This window comes from Carettochelys insculpta, chromosome 12 (assembly GCF_033958435.1).
Source record: "Carettochelys insculpta isolate YL-2023 chromosome 12, ASM3395843v1, whole genome shotgun sequence".
Lineage (NCBI taxonomy): Eukaryota > Metazoa > Chordata > Testudines > Carettochelyidae > Carettochelys > Carettochelys insculpta.
Window position 1 is genome coordinate 42,386,275 of NC_134148.1, and position 22,970 is coordinate 42,409,244.

General features: G+C 42.9%; 1 protein-coding gene across 2 annotated transcripts in view; it reads left to right on the forward strand.

Moving 5' to 3' along the window:
• PIAS1 (protein inhibitor of activated STAT 1) overlaps positions 1–22,970 on the forward strand; it is a 92,628-nt gene that overhangs the window by 29,370 nt on the left and 40,288 nt on the right. For both annotated transcript variants that reach the window (XM_075006753.1, XM_075006754.1), the window contains exon 2: positions 10,526–10,970. In XM_075006753.1, coding sequence (XP_074862854.1) covers positions 10,526–10,970 — 445 coding nt within the window. The remainder of the gene's footprint in view (positions 1–10,525; positions 10,971–22,970) is intronic.

Consider the following 22,970-nt stretch of genomic DNA (forward strand, 5'->3'; position numbering starts at 1 on the left):
GGTCCCATAAAGTTTTACAGCCATCAGTCATGGCTCTCTATGCTTTTATTTTGAGGTAATTTACCCCTAAATGTCTTCTGAGAGTCCTGTGAGCAGTGGAAGTGTTAGTAATGCTGCTAGACAATATTCACCTCCTGTTCTCCAGTAAATTTTCTTGTCGCGCATTGTTCAGGTCCCAAGGGTGCCGGACGAGAGAGGTTCTACCTGTGGTGCCATATTCTGAGTTTCTAAATTCCATTTATGTGCTGTTGGGATTTTATCTGATTTCCATCAGCTATATATTTAAGAAATGAATTTGGCATTGCCTTGGACTGGATGTTAGCATTCCTCTTCCTGCTTCTATTTTTTTATTTTATTTTTTTCTACTACTTCCCTATGACTCAGGCTAATCCTAAATGTTATAATCTTCCCTCACGTTCACTTTCCTCTTCCTTTGTCTTTCTTACCTCTCCCCTCTCTTTTTTAAATTTGCTTTCTTTAAAAGATAAATACTCAGCTTCCTCGATGCTAAGACCTTTTACAATAATGGGATGAGCATCGTAAATGTCTTTGTGTGGCGTTGGGCAAAAAGTGCAGTCTGATGCCTGTCCAAATGCATATTTAAAAGTATCTGCCAATATAGTAATATTCCAGAGAGCGACAACCAACTAGTCAGCATCCTGGACTAATTTGTCCTTCCTGACTTTTTCTAAATACACCACTTGACAAACTCATTTGCTGGGGTGTGTCTTTCAGATAACAGTTTCGAGTCCCTTTCTGTAAGGACCCAGCAATTGTTGGAAGTATTGGTGTATACAAACACTGTTACTGCTTTGAAGAAAGTATTTTGTGATGTTGGGATGTTAGTTTTACTCACTGAATGCTTGATGTCAGAACCTGGCCTTGTCATTCTCTCCTGACGTACACTGGTCTGTTGTGATGGGCTCCAACTGCTGAGTCTACTGTGCTGTGACTGAGTGCTGTTGTTAATTCTAAGAAGTTGCAGGGCTTGTCCAGACATTGCCTGGTACATCTGGGTATATACCTGCTGCAAGGTACCATGCCACCAGCTTAACTCTGTGGAACCTGGCCAGAGCCATCCTGCCATTGGACAAATCAGGATGGCCACTTCAGGCCCTGTGCTTTTGGGGGGGGGGGCCCCACGGCAGCTGTCGCAAACATCCTATGGGTGGGAGTGACTGTGGGATTATATGGGGCTTGGTGCTGTGGCAACAGCAGGCGTTGCCCGCTCCACACTCACCACTTGGGGGGGTGGGAGTTGGAGCGGTCCCGCAGACTGCTGCGCGGTGACACCCTCCTGGCCTGCTGCACGTGGCTTCTCCGAGAGCAGCAGGAAGCAGAGTGCCCTGCTCCAGAGCACTTTGCTTCCTGATGCCTCAAAGTGAGGCACAGCATTTGGAGCTTATCACATGACAGTGTGAGGATGAAGCGGTGAGGCAGGCTGCTGGACCATTCCACCTCCCTGCACCCATGCGGTATGTGCAGGAGAGGCAATCCCTGCTGCCACTGCTACTCCGGGCCCCTCCTCCCCCTTGCTTTCTGTGTAGAGACATTCAAAGGCAATGGCCTTCCTGGTGGAAGCCTATTCTTCTTCCATCACGAAGAGGTTGATGATGCCCATGCTCGAATGCTCTATCAAAGGTTCTCAGACATGGTCTGACTACTCAGTGTAAAGCATCTGCTACAAGATGGAAGCTCTAATCCCCAATGAAGGTTACAGTCCAAAATGGCATTCTCAGGTACAATGGAACCCATACTTTGACACAGCCATTTCCCCAAACACTCATGCTTGGCCATTCTTGAGATTTACCTTGGTATGACAGTAGACTCGTAGAATGATCACCATCTGTGTAGCTAGTCTATCCTAAGCAGTGTCCACAGTTCTGTTTTGTGGAAACATTAAAAGTATCATTAGTAGATGCACATGCTGAAATGAGTCGTGGCCAATGAGTCAGGCAAAAATCTTTCCATTGCTCCTTTTCTTAGTTGCACCTAGATTTTTTTTTTGCCTTGTACAACCTTTATTTTCAGTGTTTGCTAACACTTTGGCTTAATTTAAAAGTACAGTAGACCCTCGATTTATGTAAGGGTTCCGTTCCCACAAACTGTCATGTAACCCAAATTTCACATAAGTTGGGGGTGGCTTTTTCCGTGGTGGAACACACATTCTGCAGCCGGGGAAGCAGCAGGAGCACCTGGAGCTCCTTTTGACAGGTAAGTCCTGGGGTAGGGAGCAGCTGGGGAGGGTTAATGCTGGCAGTGGGCTGGGGCTGTGGTGGAGGACAGGGGGTTAACCCTAGGGTGGGTTAGGGCTACAGAGAGGTGGTGGTGGGGTTGAACCAGAGCTGCATGTGGGGGTGACGTGGTTGAACCAGGGTAAGTGGGGTTGAACCAGAGCCACTTGTAGGAGTGGTTAGCTGAGGCCCTGCTCAGGTGGTGAGCCGGACCACAGGGCATTTGAAGTGGGGCAGGAGGATGGACCTGGAGCTGTGTGCTGGGGATTTGAACTGGGGGGGCAGGGTGGAGTGGGTGTTGAACCAGATCTATGGGGGGGTTTGAAATGGGGCATGGGAGATTGAACTGGAACTGTTTGCGGGTGGTGAGTGGGGCTGGGATGGGGAGGTTGAGTCAGGGCTGGGGGGGCAGTGGGATTTTGAGTTGCACTTAGCTTGCGTTAATGCGAGTTAAGCACAACTCGAAATTGCCTGTTTCAAGGGTTTACTGTAATAATTTGCTTGGAAAGGATTCGGGAGGACAGAGCTGGGGGCAACGTCAATGGAAGAATGTCCTTTCTTGTTAGGAGGGAAATAGATGTATACAGTCATGTCAGAAGTGTGGTGAAAGAAGTCCATGATAGTCAAGAGGGCAATTTTGAATAATCCATAGAATCATAGAACACTTGAACTGGAAGGGACCTCAAGAGGTCATTGAGTCCAGTTCCCTCTTGGCAGGACCAAATGCCATCTAGATCATGCCCGATAGGTGTCTGTCTTACCTGCTTTTAAATATCTCCAGCCATGGAGATTTCACAACCTCCCTAGGTAACTTGTATGTAGGTAGTCCATCGTGTCTGATGATGATGTAACTTATTCCAGTTATTCTGTGTAACTTATTCCAGTGTTTAACCACCCTGACCGTTAGGAAGTTTTTCCTAATGTCTAATCTAAACCTCACGTGCTGCAGTTTAAGCCCATGACTCCTTGTCCTATGCTAAGAGGCCAAAGAGAACAATTTTTCTCCCTCCTCCTTTGTACCCTCTTTGAGAAACTTGAAAACCGCTATCATGTCCCTGCCAAATCTTCTCGTTTCTAAACTAAACAAGACCAGTTCTTTCAGTCTTCCCTCATAGCTCATGTTCTCTAGTCCTTTAATCGTTCTTGTTGCTCTTCTCTGGACCTTTTTGAATTTCTTCACATCTTTCTTGAAATGTGGTGTCCAGAACTGGACACACTGCTCCAGTTGAGGCCTAAAGAGCGCTGAGTAGAGCGGAAGAATGACTTCTCATGTTTTGCTCACGACACTCCTGTTAATACATCCTAGAATCATGTTTGGTTTTTTGGCAACAGCATCACACTGTTGACTCATAGTTAGCTTGTTGTCCACTATGACCCTTAAATCCCTTTCTGTAGTACTCCTTCCTAGACTGTTGCTTTCCATTCTATATGTATGAAAGCTGATAGTGCCTTCCTAAGTGGGGTACTTTGCATTTGTCCTTATTAAACTTCATCCTGTTTACCTCAGACCATTTCTCCAGTTTGTCCAGATCATTCTGAATTATGACCGTATCCTTAAAGCAGTTGAAATCCCTCCCAGCCTGGTATCATCTGCAGACTTAATAAGCATATTCTCTATGCCAATATCTGCATAGTTGATGATGGTACTGAATAGAACTGGTCCCAGAACAGATCCCCGCGGAACCCCACTTGTTATGCCCTTCCAGCACAACTGCGAGCCATTAATAAGTAGTCTCTGAGAATGGTTATACAGCTGGTTATGCGCACACATTTGAGTGGCCCTATCTAAGTTGTATTTGCCCTGTTTATTGATAAGATCATGCAAGACCATGTCAAATGCTTTGCTAAAGTCTAGGCATACCACAGCGACTGCCTCTCCCTTATCCATAAGACTTGTTATCCTGTCCAAAAATGCTATCAGATTGATCTGGCATGATTTGTTCTTTAGAAATCCATGCTAGCTATTACTTATCACCTTATTTTCATCGAGATGGTTACAGATGAATACCTTAATTATTTGCTCCATTATCTTTCCCGGCACAGAAGTTAAACTGACTGGTCTGTAGTTTTCTGCATTGTTCTTTTTCCCCTTTTTTTATAGATGGGCACTATGTTTGCCCTTTTCTAGTCTTCTGGAATCTCTCCTGACTTTTGAAAGATGATAGCTAAAGGCTCAGAAACCTCCTCTATCAGCCCCTTAAGTATTCTAGGATGCATTTCATCAGGCTCTGGTGATTTGAAGGCATCTAACTTTTCTAAGTAATTTTTAACTTGTTCTTTATGTATTTTATCCTCTAAACCTTCCTCCTTCCCACTAGCATATATTATGTTTGGTATTTCTGCATTGGCCTTCTTCATGAAGACTGAAACAAAGAAGTCATTACTTGTAGAGTTCTCTTTTTCAGAGTGTTTTAGTCTGTGCATCGCTCACTTTGAGAGAGAGAAATTAAATGACTGGCTTAAGAGCATCAGTGCATCTGTGTCTTAAAATGAGCGATGAGACAGAGGTCTGGAAGACCAGGGAAAGATATATATATATATTACATAAGTTAATTTTCCTTTGACTAATGCTCTGCACTATTACACAAGAGCACATGTTTGCATTATGTAGACAAACAAGAAATGTCAGATTTATATTTACAAATTAGATCCAGCCTTTTAGTAGTAGAAGGCCATGACTGAGTCAAAATAAATATACTTTCCTCTCATGCTTGTTTTTCATCTTACACTGATAATTCACTTTGAGCAGCACTTCACCTGTCTAAGACCTTTTCATTTTTTGACTCATCATAAAGCAGAGTGTAAGCAGCTATTTACTATGTCAAATGTGGCTGTCTAAAGGAACTTTGAAATGTTTTGCTGATACGGCTACAAAGGCAATGTAGATGAGGCTGGAGACATCAGTTTGTATATTTATTTATTTCAGATTGTTTTGCATGCTCTTGAGATTTGGCCAGTGTTTCCTCAATATCGTTTGACCAGGGCTGCACTAGCAGTTCTTTTGTGGTAAAGGAATACTGGTATACTGCATTGATAAAGGGCTCCTAGTGTGGATACAGTTCATGCTGGCAAAGCTGAGGTTTTCTGGCATAGTTTATTCCATCCCCCTATCTTCCAGGAAAAGCACAGTTTTGGAAGCACTAGGAAATTCTGCCAGCACATTTGTGTTGGTCAGGGCTCGGACCTCTTCACACCCCTAAATGATAGCTATGTTAGTGGGGCACCAGTGTAGAGATGGCATTAGTGAAGACCCATATTCTTTTGTAGCTCTCATGCTAGAACAGAGAGGGAGGAAACTTTTAAGAAATCAGTGAAATGTGAAAACATTATAAAACCACAAGTGAGCAAGGAAACACCTGAAAAATCTATTCTTTCACAAATCAACTTTTCAAGTACAGGCATTTCAAGATAAGTCAGTGAAGAATGTTGTTTATTTTGGCTGGTGAATTTTTTTTGTGCTATGGATTCATGCTTTCACCACATCAGTATGTACTACAGATTTTTAAGGGGGAAATGCCTATTCATAGGGTATTTCTCTAGTTGAAAAACTTCCTTAGCCACGCTGGCTTTCCCCAATGTTTCCAAGAACTGAATCTTGAAGAAACGAGAACTGCAGAATTATGGAGTATTCTAGCCACTGGCTATAGTAGTTGTTTAAATCTTTGATCTTAACGGATGAGTTTCTTTAAACACAAAGAAAATTTAAAGTTGTATTTCAGGATCTCAGATGTACTTAAATATCCCTTTCCCTCTGTTATCTATTGTAAGCCACTGAAATGCTCTAAGACACCCTCTCGTGTGAAATCTCATCTGCTCTATTTAAGTACACCTTATATAAAGAAATATCCTTTTGCTAGAAAAGGGTATATGTATTAGCTTCACAAGTACTGCGTACCGAGCTAGCCCTAATTTCTGAAGCATGGTGCTTGGATTGTCTTTGTCTGTTGGAGTCAGGTAGTCTGGGCACCCCTAAACCTCTGGCTTTCTGAAGGTGGGACAGGATGGCGGGAGGTGGATCACTTGATTACTGGTTCTGTTTGTTCCATCTGAAGTATCTGTCTCTAGCCACTGGGTTAGATGGACCTTGGATCTGACTCAAAATGGTCATTCTTATGTTAATAGAAATACAGAAGTTCTGTCATCTTTATTTAAATTAAAATAAGGTATTTAAATATGAAAATGAATTACATTAGTATAGTAGCAGACATGTTATATTCCTTCAGTTTTTAGTTCACTACAGACTTTTATATTGACAACACCTACCCACACTGTAGTAGGTTTCATGCAGGAAACTAGAGGTTTTAACAGCTGTTTAGGGAACATTTCAGACTCATGACATCTATGAAGATGGGGAAGATTGGTTGGTTGGGTTTGTGGGATAAGTATATCACTGTTAAAACAACGAGTAATGAGAGCTGTAACAATGGCTTATTTTGAGTTCGAGTTAACTCATTGAGTGAAGTTGTATGCATATCAGAACTATTGTTTTGGTAGTTTGAAGAGTTAGGGAATATATCAAAACATTTTATACTCGTTTTATATCAAGTATTTTCACAGCCACAAGTGGCAACGTCTTTCGTTAAATGGAATCTTAAATTTTGTAACATACTAAGCAGCAAATGGTGCGAAGGACTGGGCTCCACAGCAGGTTCCATGCCAGCAAAACTCAAAAGCCTGATGCCACTGTCTGCAAAAATAGCAGTTTATTTTAGGCCCAGTTCGTATTATTTTGAAATTTATCATAGTAAGTTGATACTAGAAATACTGAATAATAAAGGCTGTGTGTTAGAAAAATCCATAGAAGAATACAAGGGGTCATTTTGGGATTGTGGACTTTTGATCTCCCATGATCCCTTGCCTTTCCAAAATTCCCCTGCAGGCAAATCCCTACTAGTGGTGTCACTTTGTCTGATCCTCCTCTGACCAGAGTCTTGTTCAGGACTTTGTTTCTGTTAATGTTGTAGGGAAGTACTGTATGTGCAGAGGATTTTCAGTTTGACTTAGTGTATAAAGGTCCTCTCCGTTCCCTAAGAGCAGTGAAGCAATCTAGATTTGTCATTGGTTTCATTCAGCAGGCCATCTTTGGAAACAGAAGGTGAAACTATACAAGAGTAAGGGGACCAGAGGAAACCATCAGAAATGGAGAGAAGTTTATGTATAATGCTTTGTGTGTGAAAAGGAAAATTAGAAGTTAGTTGCTAATTTTAGATGGGAACTGACATCTGAAAAACTCATAGTACTGTAGTTCAGCCAGTGCCTAGGGCACGACCAAATTCATGGTTCATTTTGGTCAATTTCAGGGTCATAGGATTTTTCAATGGTCAATTTCACGGTTTCACATGTTTAAGTCTGAAATTTCATGGTGTTATAATTGTGGCTGTCCTGAACCAAAAGAGGCAGAGGAGGGAGAGGGGAAAAGTTTGGGATTGCCGCCTTTACTGTTGCTTGCATGGGTACTGCCTTCAGAGGTGGGCAGCCAGAGATCAGTGGCTGCTGGCTGGATCCAAGCTGTCAAGTCAGCATCAGTGCCAGTAGCAAAATAGAATTGAGGGTCTCAGGGTGTGTATGTGTGTGGGGAATGTGTTGTTTTCCTGCAGCCAGATTGGGGACTGGCTGTTGGGGCCATAGAGCCTCCTTCAGATGTGCAAGATTCCCTGACCTGGTACTGGAAATGGCCTCTGTAGGAGAAAAGGAAGTCCTGTCCCCCCTCACCCTGGGCTGGGACTAGCAGCTGGAGCCCATCCCACGATAGGAGCTGATGCCTGGGGCACCCTGTGCCCTGGCTGTCCTCCACAGTAGCCAGATTTCACAGAAGAAATCAGATTTCAGTTTGCATTTTTCACAGCTGTGAATTTGATTCTCTATCAATGCTAAATGAAACTCAGGCATAAAACCTCTTCTAAATATTTTTGAAACCTGCTGCTATTTCCTTTCCTCTGTCTTCCCCAAATGCACACTCTAGAGTTCCTCTTTGCCACTTGATTTAAGTTCTGTCATGCCTGTTTTTAAAATGTCATTGTCACCAAACTTAAACATTTTTAGATGCTTTGGCTTTTGTGGTTCTTGCTTTATCTGCCTAACTGGAGGTTTTAATTTGCATGTAAAAACGCCCACTTGGAAAAACTAAGCTGGTACCAGGCAATGTTTCTGGTATTAGTGGCTAAGATAAAATGGAAGCTGCAACAAATCAAGGTGATACATCATTCAGAACACTTAAATGGCCTAGACCATACATGTATGTTGTTTTTTAAAGTTGTTATTCGCTCTTGTTTAGAGGAGCCACTTAAACAGAATACATTTTAAAAACTATAGTATTTACTTTTTTCAGGTTTGTGGTATATAAGCTATGTATAGAGAGAGTTGTTTTGCTTTCCTATCTCATAGAGCCAGAAGGCAGCATGAGAGATTGAGTCCAGTCCCCTGCCCCCACAGCAGGGCTTATCACCATCCCTGACAGATATATTTTTTTAATGTATTTGCCCCAGATCCATAAATAGCCGCCTCAAAGATTGAGCTCACAACCCTGGGTTTAGCAAGCCAGTGCTCAAACAACTGGGCTATCTGTCCCTTCATTTGAGCTCTGTCTGTTGCGGGCTTTGGGGAAGAGGTAGGACTGACATGGGAGTTGAAAACTGACCAGCAAAAGTGGGGAAAGACGTGAGAAACTGGTGACAAAAGAAACAGATGGTTAAAAGAAATTCATTGACTAATTTAGTAATTTCAAACTTTAGTGTATTTTAACTGTGCTCAACATGTTGTTGTGATAAACGGCTGTGTAAAACCCTAGGACTAGGAATCAAGTACATTGTGGGAAAATACAACATCCTTCCAAATATCTGTACTGAATACACTACAACATGGTTTCCCAAACTGGGGGGTGTGAAGAAATTCCAGGGCAGTGTGAGATGACCCAGCCCCCAGCATCATTCTCCCCACCTGAGGAGAGATCGGCCTTTGCTTCCAGCTCTCAGCCCCTGCCATTTTACGAGGGTGACCTGGTGCAGCTGCTATAAAAAGCAGGCAGCCGGCAAAGACCCACGTGCAGCCGGCTGCCTTCTGAAAATGAGAGTGAGTATGTGTTGGAGGAGAGGAGGAGGAGGAGGGTGGGGTTAGATGGGGGGCTGAGGGTGCCTGGCTTTGGAGGAGGGCAGCAGAGGGGCTCAGGTGGGCGGCTCACAGGGCTTGTGGGGCTCGGGCAGCCAGCCAGCTTGTGGGATTTGTGGGGCTCAGGCAGCTGACCCCAGCAGAGTGGGGCTTGGGTGGCTGGCCTGTGGCTGGCTGGTGGGCAGGCAGCTGACCCCAGCAGTGTGGGGCTCAGGCAGCTGGCAGGCAGGTCTCAGGTGGGTGGGTGGCTAGTGTGGGCAGCTCTGGAGGCTGGCATGGTGCTCAGGCAGCTGGCCAGCTGGGGCTGCACCAGGAAACCAGAAGTCAAGAAAAATTATTTGTGCTTATTTTTAATTTTAAGTAACATTTTTCTATCAAGCTTGTGCATTTATTTTACATTACAAATTGAATTTTTTGTTAAAGGGGGGGGTTGGATGAGGTAAAGAAGAGGTTGGGGGCGGGTGTGACGGTTTCTCAAAAATCGAAAGGGAGTTGTGATGCAGAAAAACTTGGGAACCACTGCACTACAAAGTTTGTGGAAGTTACCTTACTAGTATAATCCACTGCGATAGTTAGTACTTGTCAGTTAATGAGCTCTGAATTTTGGAGATGGTTTTTTCTCATTCTTTGTGATTGGGTTTATGCTCTTTGCTAGCTTTTTGTTGAGAAATAGTACTCTAAATTTCTATGTAACATAGGCAAATTCAAAATAGTGTGTTAAAACTTGTGCCCTTCACTCCAAGTACTCGTGAAAATTCTGGTCATGTTAAAGGAACCCAAAGTATTTGACCATAACTGCATTTACTGAAACGTATAATTAAGAGAAAGAAAAGATTAAATTTGTGAATTATATACTGGTATCTAACTTTACAGATTACCTGCTTCCATCCCAATCTTTCTTTGAAGCTGGTCTGCTTTCTCCTAAAATTTTCACTCCTGCCATGATGATCTTGAATCACCCTTAGTTCAGGACCTTTAAAGGACAAAAACTTTTACCAGTTTTCTACATCTAGATGATGCTAGTACTCACTAAACAATAATATGTTTTATGATGTTTTAGATTGTCAAGGATGGGATGGAAATGTCAGGTTATAAATAGGCTTTGATCAAAAAGATTAACAGAAGTACTAATGTTGCAGAGGTTTTAACTGTCATACTAATATTTATTAATTTTGTTTGTCTTCAAGCAAATGGTTATGAGCCTTAGAGTGTCTGAGCTGCAAGTACTTCTGGGATACGCAGGGCGGAACAAGCACGGACGCAAACACGAACTTCTCACAAAAGCACTGCATTTGTTAAAAGCTGGCTGCAGTCCTGCTGTCCAAATGAAAATTAAAGAACTCTATAGGCGGAGGTTTCCTCAGAAAATCATGACACCGGCAGACTTGTCTCTCCCCAGTGTACACTCAACTTCCATGCCAGCAACTTTGTCTCCATCTACCATTCCACAGCTCACTTACGATGGCCACCCTGCAACGTCACCATTGCTTCCTGTTTCTCTTCTGGGACCTAAACATGAACTGGAACTTCCTCACCTAACATCCGCACTCCACCCTGTCCATCCAGACATAAAGCTTCAGAAATTACCTTTTTACGACTTGCTGGATGAACTGATAAAACCAACCAGTCTAGGTAAGGCTGTAAAGTTAATTCTGTGTTCAGAATTTCTCTTGAGTAATATGGGAGTGGGAGGGGAGTCTTCAGCTTCTAGTGCATAAACTGGCTTCCAAGTTAAATTGAGATAGGGTATAGAGGACCAGTATTTTTAGATACAGGTTGAACCTCTCTAATCCGGAATGCTCTCAGTTGTCAACATCTGTAATCCGGCATAATTGTAGTTAGCCGGATGACAATTTATCGTGGCTGTGGCCACATTTCCTGTGGTCCCATAAAGTTTGTTTCCAGCCACCAGTCCTCGCTCTCTGTGTTTTTTGCTGTTATTTAGCTGTAATTTGCCCCAATGTCTTCTGAGAGCCCAGTAAGCAGTGGAAGTGATGGTAATGTGCTAGCAAAGATTGAGCTCCTGTGATCTGGCAAATTCTCTTGTCGCTGGTCAGGTCCTGAGGGTGCTGGATGAGAGAGATTCAACCTGTATGAGAGCTGATTGCCTCTTGGAACAGCTGTAGTGTACAAGAGGAGACATTTCATCATAAGTAATGCCCATAAGTTCGTTCCAGTAGTAAGTATAGTTAAGACACTATTGCCTGCAGTATGAATAAGTTCAACAGCCTCATGGGAAGGAGTGGACAAAAATAAGTACTGTGCCTCTAAGCTTTAGAAAATGGAACTTAAACAAGTAAAAACAAGTCTGTTTAAACCAGAAAGTTCATTTAAAAATTTTTGGGCCCAACAAAATCCAGTGGTCTGTAGTACGTAGGAACTCAGATTAAAATATCACAATAGTCCTTTCTGGATTTAAATGAACTAACCTCTGAAAGAGCTGCAAGCTTTGTATTTAAAATGTCTTGAGGTTTTAATCAGTATTCCTTCCTGAGTGTACTGAATTTTATTATGTGCATCACATCACCTTTATGTTGCTGCACATCACAAAATGCACGTGGTGGGATTTGGAGCCAGCAGGTTGTGTGTGTGGAAGAGGGCTCAGGCCTGGGACGGGGGAAGGAGTACAAGGGTTAGGGCTGCTGGCTTTGGGATGGGGCTAGGGATCAGAGGTTTGGAGTGGGCTTCAGGCTCTCACTTGGAGATTCAATTCACAGAATGAAGCAGAGGGCTGGGTGAAGGCTCTGGTGTGGGCCTGGGAATGAGGGGCGTGGAGTGCAAGAGGTAGCTCAGATTGGAGGGGGTGCCCAGAGTGGGGGCAGGGAGTAAAGGCTTGGGCTTACCTGGGTGGCTCCTGTTCAGCGGCATTAAGGTGGGCTAGGCTGCCTGGTGTCTGCCTGTACTGGGCACTGCTCTGTGCCTTGGAAGCTGCCACAGGTTCCATGTCACATGCTGGTATCACCTGCAGGGTGAAGGGAAGGCAGTGAATGGAGTCTTGCAGTCCCCTTGCCTCAGAGCTGCACCTGCTCTGCTGACCCCTTCCCTGCTGGCTGAGACTACCTGCTGGACCCAGCAAAGAGGGGCCCCTCTCCCATCAGCAGTGGCTGCTCCCTGCTGGGTTGGGCGGGAAGACACACCTCTCCTACCATCGTCAGCTCTGCTGTGGCCAGCATGGGGAGGAGATTCTTTCCCGCCACACACAGGAGCTTCGGGGCTTGGGGAAAGGTGTCGTGTGTCTCCTACCAACACAACACCCCCCCCCCCCCCCCCCGCACGTGTTGTAGCCTTGAGCCCCTGCACAGGGCTTAATAGCCTCTAAACAGCCATGCAGCTTGGAGGAATTTTAGATAGTAATCTATAAAATATTTGTATGGCAGATGAGGATAATTTTGAAGTCTTAAAGAGCAACACACAGCAGTTTGTCCTGATCTGATCCCTGGTTCAACAAAGCACTTAAGCATTTTCTTTAAGTGTTCCCAATGATTTCAGTCAGATTCCCGGCGTGCTTAAGTGCTTTACTGAATTGGAACCCTGGAAAACTTGGCTTTTGAGGATATCCCATTTGGAAATGTTGGGTGGCTATGGGAGTGGAAACAGTTATCTCCTTTGTGGGAGCAAGCTTTTTATAGATGGACATACACAAAACATCTGAAACTGATTTCAAAAAGTCAAACTTGTATCAGTGGTAGTTAGAACTGCCTCTGCTCTTCCAGAAGCATCTGTGGGAGAAATCAGAATAAAGAGTACTTTCATCCTGTCCTGATGTTCAATGGGTGCACGTTGGAACAAGGTCTGATCTCGGAGTATTTGTCACGCTATAAACGGCTACTTTTGTGGTATATCAAATATGGCAGCTTGTGTGTATTGGTTTGGGTTTGCCTTGTTTTTTCTTCTAAAAACTGAGGAACTAGTAAGAATAAAGTGAGAGAAATCAATTGCTTAACAGTTGTCGAATAAATGTGGTGGTGGTCTTAAGCCAGATAGGTACAAAAGTATGTGTAAAAAGTGTCCTATCTCTTTTACTTAACTCTGGAATTTCTAATTGGCTAATGGAAATTCCCAGCAGTGGCTGCAATACAGGATAATTAGCTGTTCAGAATGTGTCTCATCCTTTAGTATTATAAATACGTTAAAATACAACATTCTAATACTGTAATTTCACTAACGGACTCTAGAGCATGAATTATGGTACGTACTCATTCCTGTCTGAGCACTCTGGCAGCATCATGCTTAGCAAAGCAAAAAAAAAATCCTAATTCATGCACCGTCATGATTTACGGCTTATACGGTTTATCTGTGGCAGCATAAAGCTCCCTTGTGTGAACTTTCAGAATGCAAGGATGAGTTCAATGGATGCAACTTAAATTCAAGCCAAATATCTTATAAAGTAAGTGGCATAGTGAATGATAGAGCAAATATTTGGCCACCTAGCAGTGTATTTTTTTCTCAGCTATGTGCGTGCAGTGCTTTCCTTTAGTGAAGCTGCAACTGAGAAGGGGAGGGAGGAGCTGGTAGGCACATGGATATGAGAACCAGTCCTTTAGGTTCCTTCTTGTAGTGTAGGTAAATAGTATTTAGTTTTTAGTAGAAATGACTACAAGCAGTGAGAGTGTATTTGGGGGAGGAAAAGCCACAAATATAAGAAAAATGTATTATTATGCATTTATGTCAGAAGACACGCCCCCCCCGCCGCTGGTTTAGCAATTGGTGGATGTAAACACTTGATTTAACTTTTTAAAAAAAAAATCTTTAAAACTTGAAAAAGAATCTACGTAGCTGCTTTACAAATAGGTAGTTCTAAATGTAAATACAGTTGTGGACCTGTCTTCCTAGACAATCATTGTGTATGTAACAATAGTGACAGAAAAACAGACCATTAACTTCTATACCTTAATAAATAAATTATTTGTTTTATGTTATTGGGTATACACTAAATTCTCGACATACATGCAACCAAATTGTGCTTGTCTCGGGTTAATGCGACTTCTGCCTCTGATGGGAGCGGTTTCCTGGTCCCCAGAGTGGCGGGGAGCTGGGAACCAGGTGGTAGCCTGGCTCCTGGCTCCATTCCGCTTGCAGAGCTGGGAAACTGAAGAGGGCAGCAACCATGGTTAGTTTCCTGGCTTCAAGGAGTGGAGGGCAGCGGCTGCCCTTGGTTTCAGGTTTTCCTCCACTGGCTGGTGCCAGGAGCCTGACCAAGGTTGCTGCCCTGGTCAGTTTTCCCTCTCTGCAAGTAGAGGGGAGATGGAAACCAGGCTTCCTCCTGGTTCCTGGCTGCCTGCCACTGTGGGAGTCAGGAAACTGACCAGACCTGGAGGGCTGGACAGTTTCCTGGCTCCTGCAAGCCCAGAGAGCTGGGAACCAGGCTGTAGTCCAGTTCCTATGTCCCCTCTACTTAGATGAAAATTTGAGTTACGTGGGGGTTGCAGACACACAACCCCCTCAAATTCAAAGGTTTATTGTATATAATGGTTTTAGTGATGGATGTTTGCCCCAAATGATTCAGATATCCTATTCATTGCTGCAAAGCAGTTGTCTCCCTCAAAGTATAGCACTTTCAAGACTAACAAAACGATTTGTTCAGTGATGAGCTTTCGTGGGACAGATCCACTTCATCGGATCAATAGCATTTCCAGTACAGACTGTACTTACAGATGTCAGTCTGTACTGGAAATGCTATTGATCTGATGAAGTGGGTCTGTCCCATGAAAGCTCATCACCAAATAAATCATTTTGTTAGTCTTTAAAGTGCTACATTTTTGCTGTTTTGTTTTGTTAGAATACAGACTAACATGGGCTACCTCTCTGTTATTACTGTGTTTGACCTCCAGAGCATTTGCCTTTGTCTTCAAATGTCAGATGCACATTCCAGGCCCTTGTGACTTTTCTTGTTTGAAATACATCCTTCACTATTGTCTTTGTTTCTTTTACTCTTTGGGCATTTTAATAGGTGAATAGGAATGTTTTGATTTCTTCCCATGGTGAGACCCATCTTGTGATTTGGGATTCAGAATGACTAGCTCCCTCCTTCTCACAAATGGAACCTGTTGTCAGTCACTGGCACTGGTCAAATCCTTTTTTTTTTCTTTTTTTTGAGTTGTGCGACCTAATTTGTTTAGGTTTTGTTTTATTCTTCTCAGAGTAGTTACTCGATTACATAAATTCTAGAAGAGGCACCAATCTTTCATTTGTCATACGCAGAATAGAGCCACACTCAAATATTGTAGGTAGCTAGCATTAATTTAATCTGATTACTTGATAGGCAAATGGAATTTACTAGCCTATTTTCTTATAGTCTAGAGCAAAAGGTAATGAATATCTCGTCTCCCCAGAATGTAGCTCCAAACTGTTAAAATACATTCTAATGTGTGCTACCGATAAGATGCAGTTGTGATAGGAAAGTGGAAAGCTGATTACCTCCCCCACAGCTAAAACTTCCCATTTGGAATAGCTGCAGCAACTCCTGGTTCTATGTTCTCTGTGAGAGACAGCCGATCGTTAGAGCTGTAGGATAGCTCAAGCGTGGGGACCCTTTGACCCCATAGCTTGCCCTGATCTGGTCTTTGAGGCTAAGCCCACCCCACAGAGGCCCCTCCTCCCACCCCTGTTGCAGCCACTGGGCGCTGTCCCAGGAAATCCCCAGTAGTCAGGATGGTGGATAAGGACTGCATCATGGGATTGGGGGGGGGGTCCCCCCAGGTTCTTCTCCCTTCCCTCCCCAGGGACAGCCCTGGTTCTGAGTTAAAGAAATGTATTCAAATTTGAACTGATAATTACAGGACCTTTTAAAATGTGATGGTTGCATTAAATGTGTTTTTCAGGGCATTTCTAACTAGATCTTAAATTAAAATGTAAGCTGACTTCTGATGTTGCAAGATATTGTCATAATTTTCACTTTCACATATAGTTGCTTTTCAAATTCAGTAGTTTTGAGATTCCTTAAGGACCCCAAACCTCAAACTTGTTTAATCTGCACACCATTCACGATCAGGATGAGAGGTGGAGGATAAAATGCATGAATAACTAAACATTAAGCACCATTTATATCCAGATAGAATGTTGTTGTTAAATCAGCAAGCACAACTGTGGCTCTGTTACTGTGATGTAGCTATGATGGTGTAGCTGTGCTGCTGTACATACAGATTACTACGACGGGAGGGTTTTTTCCACTGTTGTAGGACCACCACCCCCATTAATGACAGTAGCTAGTAGCATTCTTCCTTGGATCTAACTGCATCTACGCCAGGGGTTAGGTCAGCAATAGCTGTGATGCTCAGGTGCTGTAGAGTGTGTGTGTTTTATCAATAGCCTCCCTCGCTCGCTTGCTCTCTGTAAAATTCTGACCATACTGAAACTAGTAGGATTTATTGATTTGAGTATTTTCCTAGTATAACTAACCAAAGAGTTGTCACATGGGAGCTTAATATACTTTTTGTTTTGCTCCAAGATTAAGAAGTGTACATTTCAGTGTACGTACTTTGGATTTGATCATTCAGATACTGAGTGCCCTAATCGTTAGTCAGACGTCTGGATAACCAAATTTAAACTCACTCAGCAACAAGTTAAAATGGAAACAATGGTTAGACTTTTTCTGTAATGCATTTATGAGTATTTAGAGGATTTGAATTTTGAGCAACCTAGATATTTCTTTCCAGTGATTGTGTGCATTTATCCTACTCAAAAAGCAGAGCTTTTGATCATGCCCCTGTACCTGTGTAAATTGTGTGTGTTGACTGCCAGGCTCCAGTGATTCCTGCCTCCTGCCAGTGGAGGGATCCTCTGCTGGGTGCCCTGGGTCTCAGTTCCAGTTTTTTTTATGATTTGAATTTCCTTGGCTGAAATCTTCCCCTTCTTATTTCTGCTTCCTCAAAGCTGGAGTGAGTGTCACACCTTTTGTTTGTGTGTTAAGAATTCAGCTGACCATTGGACATTCAGTGCGTTTGAGAGTAGATTATGCCACTGAACTGTGAACATAATGAAATGTTGTTGATGAGACTGGCCGCAGTCAAGGCTGCTCACTAGATTATTTTATACACTTAGAAATCTCATTTGAAGCTGCAAATACTGCATGTACTAGCGATTGCTACCTTTTTATATATTGGTAGGCAGGCCTGTTGCTGTGTGTAATCAGGGGGAGGCTTAGTAGGGTAGTTAAGCTTTAGCAAGTGAGAGAAAGAAAAGGCACTTGTGTTGATGCACTTTGCGGGAGGAAGTTCAGAAAGCTTGCAGGAGAGCTGAAAGAGCTTGGTATTTTGTTGATATCCGGTTTTGCAACTCCTTTAGTAATGCAAGAGTGAAGTGCTAATTTTTCTTTTTTGTGGTTTGACTAAACTTGAAACACAACACATTTAATTTCTTGTAGGTTTTTTGTTTCAACTTTTATTTGTGCATGGTGTCCATTACATACAAAATTGGAGCGTTCTGTAGTCTACTCTCCATGTTTTTCAAGTGTAGTGTAGTTTCCAACCAATCTGTTAGTTTTTTCAGCTGCAGGAGATGGAATTTAGCTTTTCAGCCTCCAGTGTAGCTGACTGCTCAATCTCTCTGCCTTGCTATCTTTAGAACGGGAGTCTTGCTGCTTACAAGACCCTTCAGTGCTGTGTATGCTCAAGTTCAGAGTCATACCTGCTACTCCCTCTGACCGTGGCCAACAATGGCTGATCTTAGGTGATGCCTGGCCAAGAGCAGGGTGGAATGTTTATCCTTGAAAGCTTTTCCCAGAAGGAACCATGATTTAACAAGCTCTTTACACACATGGTTAACACCAGGCATATCCATGGTCCTATTGTCCAAGTAAAATGTGCAGAAGTGCTTTACTAAACTGGGTCCTGTGTGTGTGGTGTGTGTATATTCAGTTTAGGTTGTACGTATGTCTATCAACAGGAGTAGATGCTGAGCTGGCAGATGTTCTGGGACTTTGTTGACCTTCAAACCCAAAATAAATATCTTAATTTTCCTTAGTGGCTACCAGAGCAACTGCTGGCATTAGAAGTCACCTTAACAGGAATTTCTTAGTGCTTCTTTTGCCTCACAATAGCTTAACCCATTCCCCTGCCGCCCCCCGCCCCTCCCCCCCCCAAAAAAAACAACTCTGCTAGAGAGAACCAGCTTGAACTACCTAGCCATAAGTTTTAGTTTGCATGTCTTAAGAGGCATGTTCCCAAGCAAAACCAGCTTTTTGGCTACCTCAGACTCTCATGCTTGTTTTAGAATTTCAGCCACTTCCATATCACTGTAGATTGAAAGTATATTTCACTTCATAAGAATGATTTAACCAATATTGTGATATTACTGTAAAGGGTGCCTTGGTAAAGTTACTTATTCAGTACCCTCAAGCATTGCTCAATTGTTGTCAGGGATGGAAACCAAAAATTTCAAACCTGAATGGCTAAAGTTGGGCCCACAAATTCAGATTTAAACAGTTCAGGTTTCTTCTCAAAGATGCTGAGCATTTGTATATCCCAGCAGAATTTCAGTGAGATTTATGAATGATCATCACTTCTGGGGGTTAAAAAACAGGTTATTTGTGTTCAGGTACCTAATATAAGATTTGGAATCTAACTTAGGCACCTAGGTTTCAAAACTTTGGCTAGACTTTAAGGGATCCTTGGTTTGTTGGCCTTTTAGTAGGGGTGTCTGAATTAAGAACCTTGGTTTTCTAAGAGTTATTTTGTGGTAGTGTTGAAGGGTGTCAGTGAAGTTGGGGCCCCAATACAATACTAGCATTGTACAAAAGTAATTTTCAGCTCCTGCTGCAAAAGAGCATACAGTGTAAAATGTATCAAAACAAAAAAGCAGTCAAGTAGCACTTCAAAGACTAACAAAATATTTATTAGGTGAGCTTTCATGGGACAAACCCACTTCTTCAGCCATACCAGAACAGACTCGATATTTAAGGAACAGAGAACAAAAAAGAGGAATCAAGGCGGACAAATCAGAAAAAAAATTATCAAGATGAGCAAATCAGAGAGTAGAGGGGCAGAAGGGGTGTGGGGGAGTCAAGGAATGGATTAAGCCAAGTATGCAAATGAGCCCCTATAGTGTCCCAGAAAATTCCCATCCTATTCAAACCACGTGTTAATGTGTCAAATTTGAATATAAAAGAGTTTAGCAGCCTCTCTTTCAAGAGTGTTGTGAAAATTCCTCTTCAATAACGCACAGACTCTTAAGTCATTAACAGAGTGGCCCACTCCATTAAAATGCCAGCTAACAGGTTTGTTGATCAGGAGTGTTTTTGTCTGTTTTGTGCCCATTAATTCTTTGTCTGAGAGTGTTTTGAAGTCTGTCCAATATACAAAGCATCTGGGCATTGTTGGCACGTGATGGGACATATGATGTTAGTTGAGGATCATGAGAATGTGCCCGTGGTTCTGTGAGTAACCTGGTTAGGTCCAGTGGTGGCATCTCCAGAAAAGAGATATGGACGAAGCTGGCAATGGGCTTTGTTGCAAGGAGGAGTTCCAGGAGTGGTGTTCCTGTGGTATAGACTATGGCTGTTGGTGAGAATCCTAATATATAAAAGATATAGTTGGAGGAAGAAACAAACAAAGACCTGGGAATTGAGGACAGGAGGATGGGTGACAAACATCAATGGTAAAGTTCATTCTTGACGTTGAGGAAGTCTGCAGAAATTTGTATTTATTACTCTCAAATACCATAATGCATGCTTTAAAAAGAGAGTGCAAATATTGGCTTATCCAGTTGCATGGAATTTCCCTTGCTTCCTTCTGCATATAAAAACTGTTATGGAAAGTTTTAAATGCATGATTTTCTCACACAAGTTAACTGTAGCTCTGAGTCTTTCCCATCTGTCATTATCATAGGCATTTGTTCAAAAAGTTTTCTTTCTTAAATTTTAATTTTTTCTACTTTAATTATTTAAAAATTGATTGCCAAAAGCTCTGTTGCTATAAATGAATTTTTTAGATTACAACAAACTGTCCAAAGCTTGAAATATTGATCTTTAGTGGCAATGTATGTCTTGCCATTACAGTTTGGTAAGTACTTTGTCATTGGACAGTGACAGATTATGTAGTTCAGTTCCACAGCAAGCCTAGACAGATGAGATACCTTTCTTCTCCAGAGGATCTAGGCAGAAACCAGAGGTCAGTTTCCATGAGAGAGAAGAAGAATATGTACATTTCTTTATCAGGTTTCATCCAAAGATCTCAAGGATTTCTCAGACATTTAATCTGGTTTGATTTAATTTAATCCTGTATCTGAGAGAGAAGTGTTACAAGACCCTTTACAGCCGGGTAAAATGAGGCACTCAGATTAAATGATTTGGCCATGGTGTTATGCCAGATCAGTGTCACAGAAAGCAGTGCAGGAATCTTGATTACCAGTTGCTTATTGGATGCTAGCTCTGCTTCAGTTCATAGAGCCAAGCTGTAATGTGTTCTTGACGTTCTTAGGCTTGTTCACGGTATATGGTTGCATAGAATTCCTCATTGTTTGCATTCCTAGATTCTAGCTGTTCATCTGTTCAGGTGTCCTGTGTACTCTGTGGACCCTAGTGACAAACACCATACTGATTGGTGGCATGCTTTCCCTGTAAGTAGTAATACTCTCTTTTATGATAGTGATCACAGTCCAATTGACTTGATCCTGTGTCCTGAGTTATACATGTGGATTTAAATGGTTGTGGAGAATTATGTGGTGCAAGGGACAGAACATTCAGAAGGTGGTGGTCTGCCTGTAATACTTGCTTCTCTGATTGTAGGGGATGGGGTAAGATTAGTGCTAAGAGAATGCTTTTGTGTGATGGCTTAGCAGGAGGGAAGTATGTATTGTATACAGGATGTTGGTGGTGAAGCTGGTTAACCTTCACTGTGAGTTTCTGTTGATTAAATTGCAACTTCAATTCTGTACCAAATACAAGAAATTAACATTATTTAGAAAGTAAGTGAGCTTTTTCTGTGCTGTCTTCCAGATCCAGTGATGCATGTGTTAGTTTGGAGCCAGTGTGTCATGTCTGCAGCAGTACTATTTGAACCTGCCTTTAAAAGTCTTGATAGTATGCATGTATCCCCTTCCTCCGCACCCCTTCCTAACCGTACAGAATTACTTGGTAGCAAACTAGATACAGTAAACCCTCCAAATGCGAGATTTTAAGTTGCATTAATGTGAGCTAAGCACAACACACAATCTCTCTCCATGTGCGGCCCTCGTTCAACCCTCCCGCCAGCCCCGCTCACCACTCACGCATGGCTCCGGCTCACCCCCACACTTGCACCCGCCTCCAGCTCTGGCTCACCACTCCTCATGCGCAGCTCTGGCTCAGCCCACCTGGCCCAGCTCAACCCCCCCCTCACCACCTGAGCATGGCCCTGGCACACCACCCCTGCATATAGCTGTAGCTGAACCTCCCCTGACCCCCGTTCATCCGTGCCTACCACGCTTGGCTCCGGCTCATCTCCACCCCCAACCCTACTGTAGCCCTAACCCATTCCAGGCTTAACCACCCTGTCCCCTCCTATGGCCCCAACCCACCACCAGACTTACCCAGCCCCCCCCGCCCCCCCCGACTTAGGAACAGGTACTCCTGTTGCTTCCTTGGCTGCAGAATGTGTTTTCCACCAGGGGAGGAAGCCCCCACCCCCTGACTTAAACAAAATTCCAGTTGTGCAAGTGTGCATGGGAACACAACCCTCGCATAAATTGAGGCACTACTGTATTTTCTAGTTATTGGGAGGAACTGACTAAGTGGGAGCCACCCCCACTTGCCAGGTGAATTTCCTTTCCACCTTTGGGATCTTCTCTATAATATTTTGAATAATTTTCTATAGTTGATCATAATTGCTCACTACCATGGCTTAAAGAGTGAACAGTCCAGTGTCCTTCATTCGTTGACCTTGGCAAAAGTTTGCTAAAATTAGGCTGACCCTCCATCCCATGTTAGGCAGGACAGTCCCATATTTGGGATGCCAAAAAGGTGCCCCTGCTTATTTCTTAAAAGGGACAAATTGTCCCGTATTAAGGCCATTGGAGGCTGAGGGTGGGGGCGGCAGCGTCTGCACTACTGCTTCCCCAGGGCTTGGGGCCAGGAGAACCCATGGCTGCTGCTTCCCCAGGGCTTGGGGCTGGGAGCGCCCGTGGCTGCCACTTCTCTGGGGCTTGGTGTAGCCGGGAGGAGCCACCTCTCCCCTGTACTGTATGTATCCCTGGCCCATATTTGGGACAGGGAGATATGGTCGTCCTAGCTAAAATGTACTTCCCTGATACAGTGGCTTCACATAATAGTATATATCTGTCTTCAGAAATAAACAGTTATTAGCAATCACTGGTAATGTACCAGTTCAGTAATGACTTTCCTTTTGTTCTAAATTTTTGTGGTTGTTCTAGTATAACACTCATAATACTAATAATTCAGTCAAAATACAGTAGTATATAAAAGCTGGCTCTAATTTAGTAAATAAATTGACAATCTTATGTCTAACTGGTTATCTTGCGTGCTGTTTCCTTATCTTAATTAATGTATCCTGGTACTATAGAGTTTCATTGCAGATTTTATGGGATTCATTCCTGAATCCCTAAGAAGACTATTACTAATACTTAACATTTTGTATTTTTCAGAGTAGTGTGCAAAAATGAAAGCAACCTGCAAAGAGACATTTTTTGCCAATTTTTCTG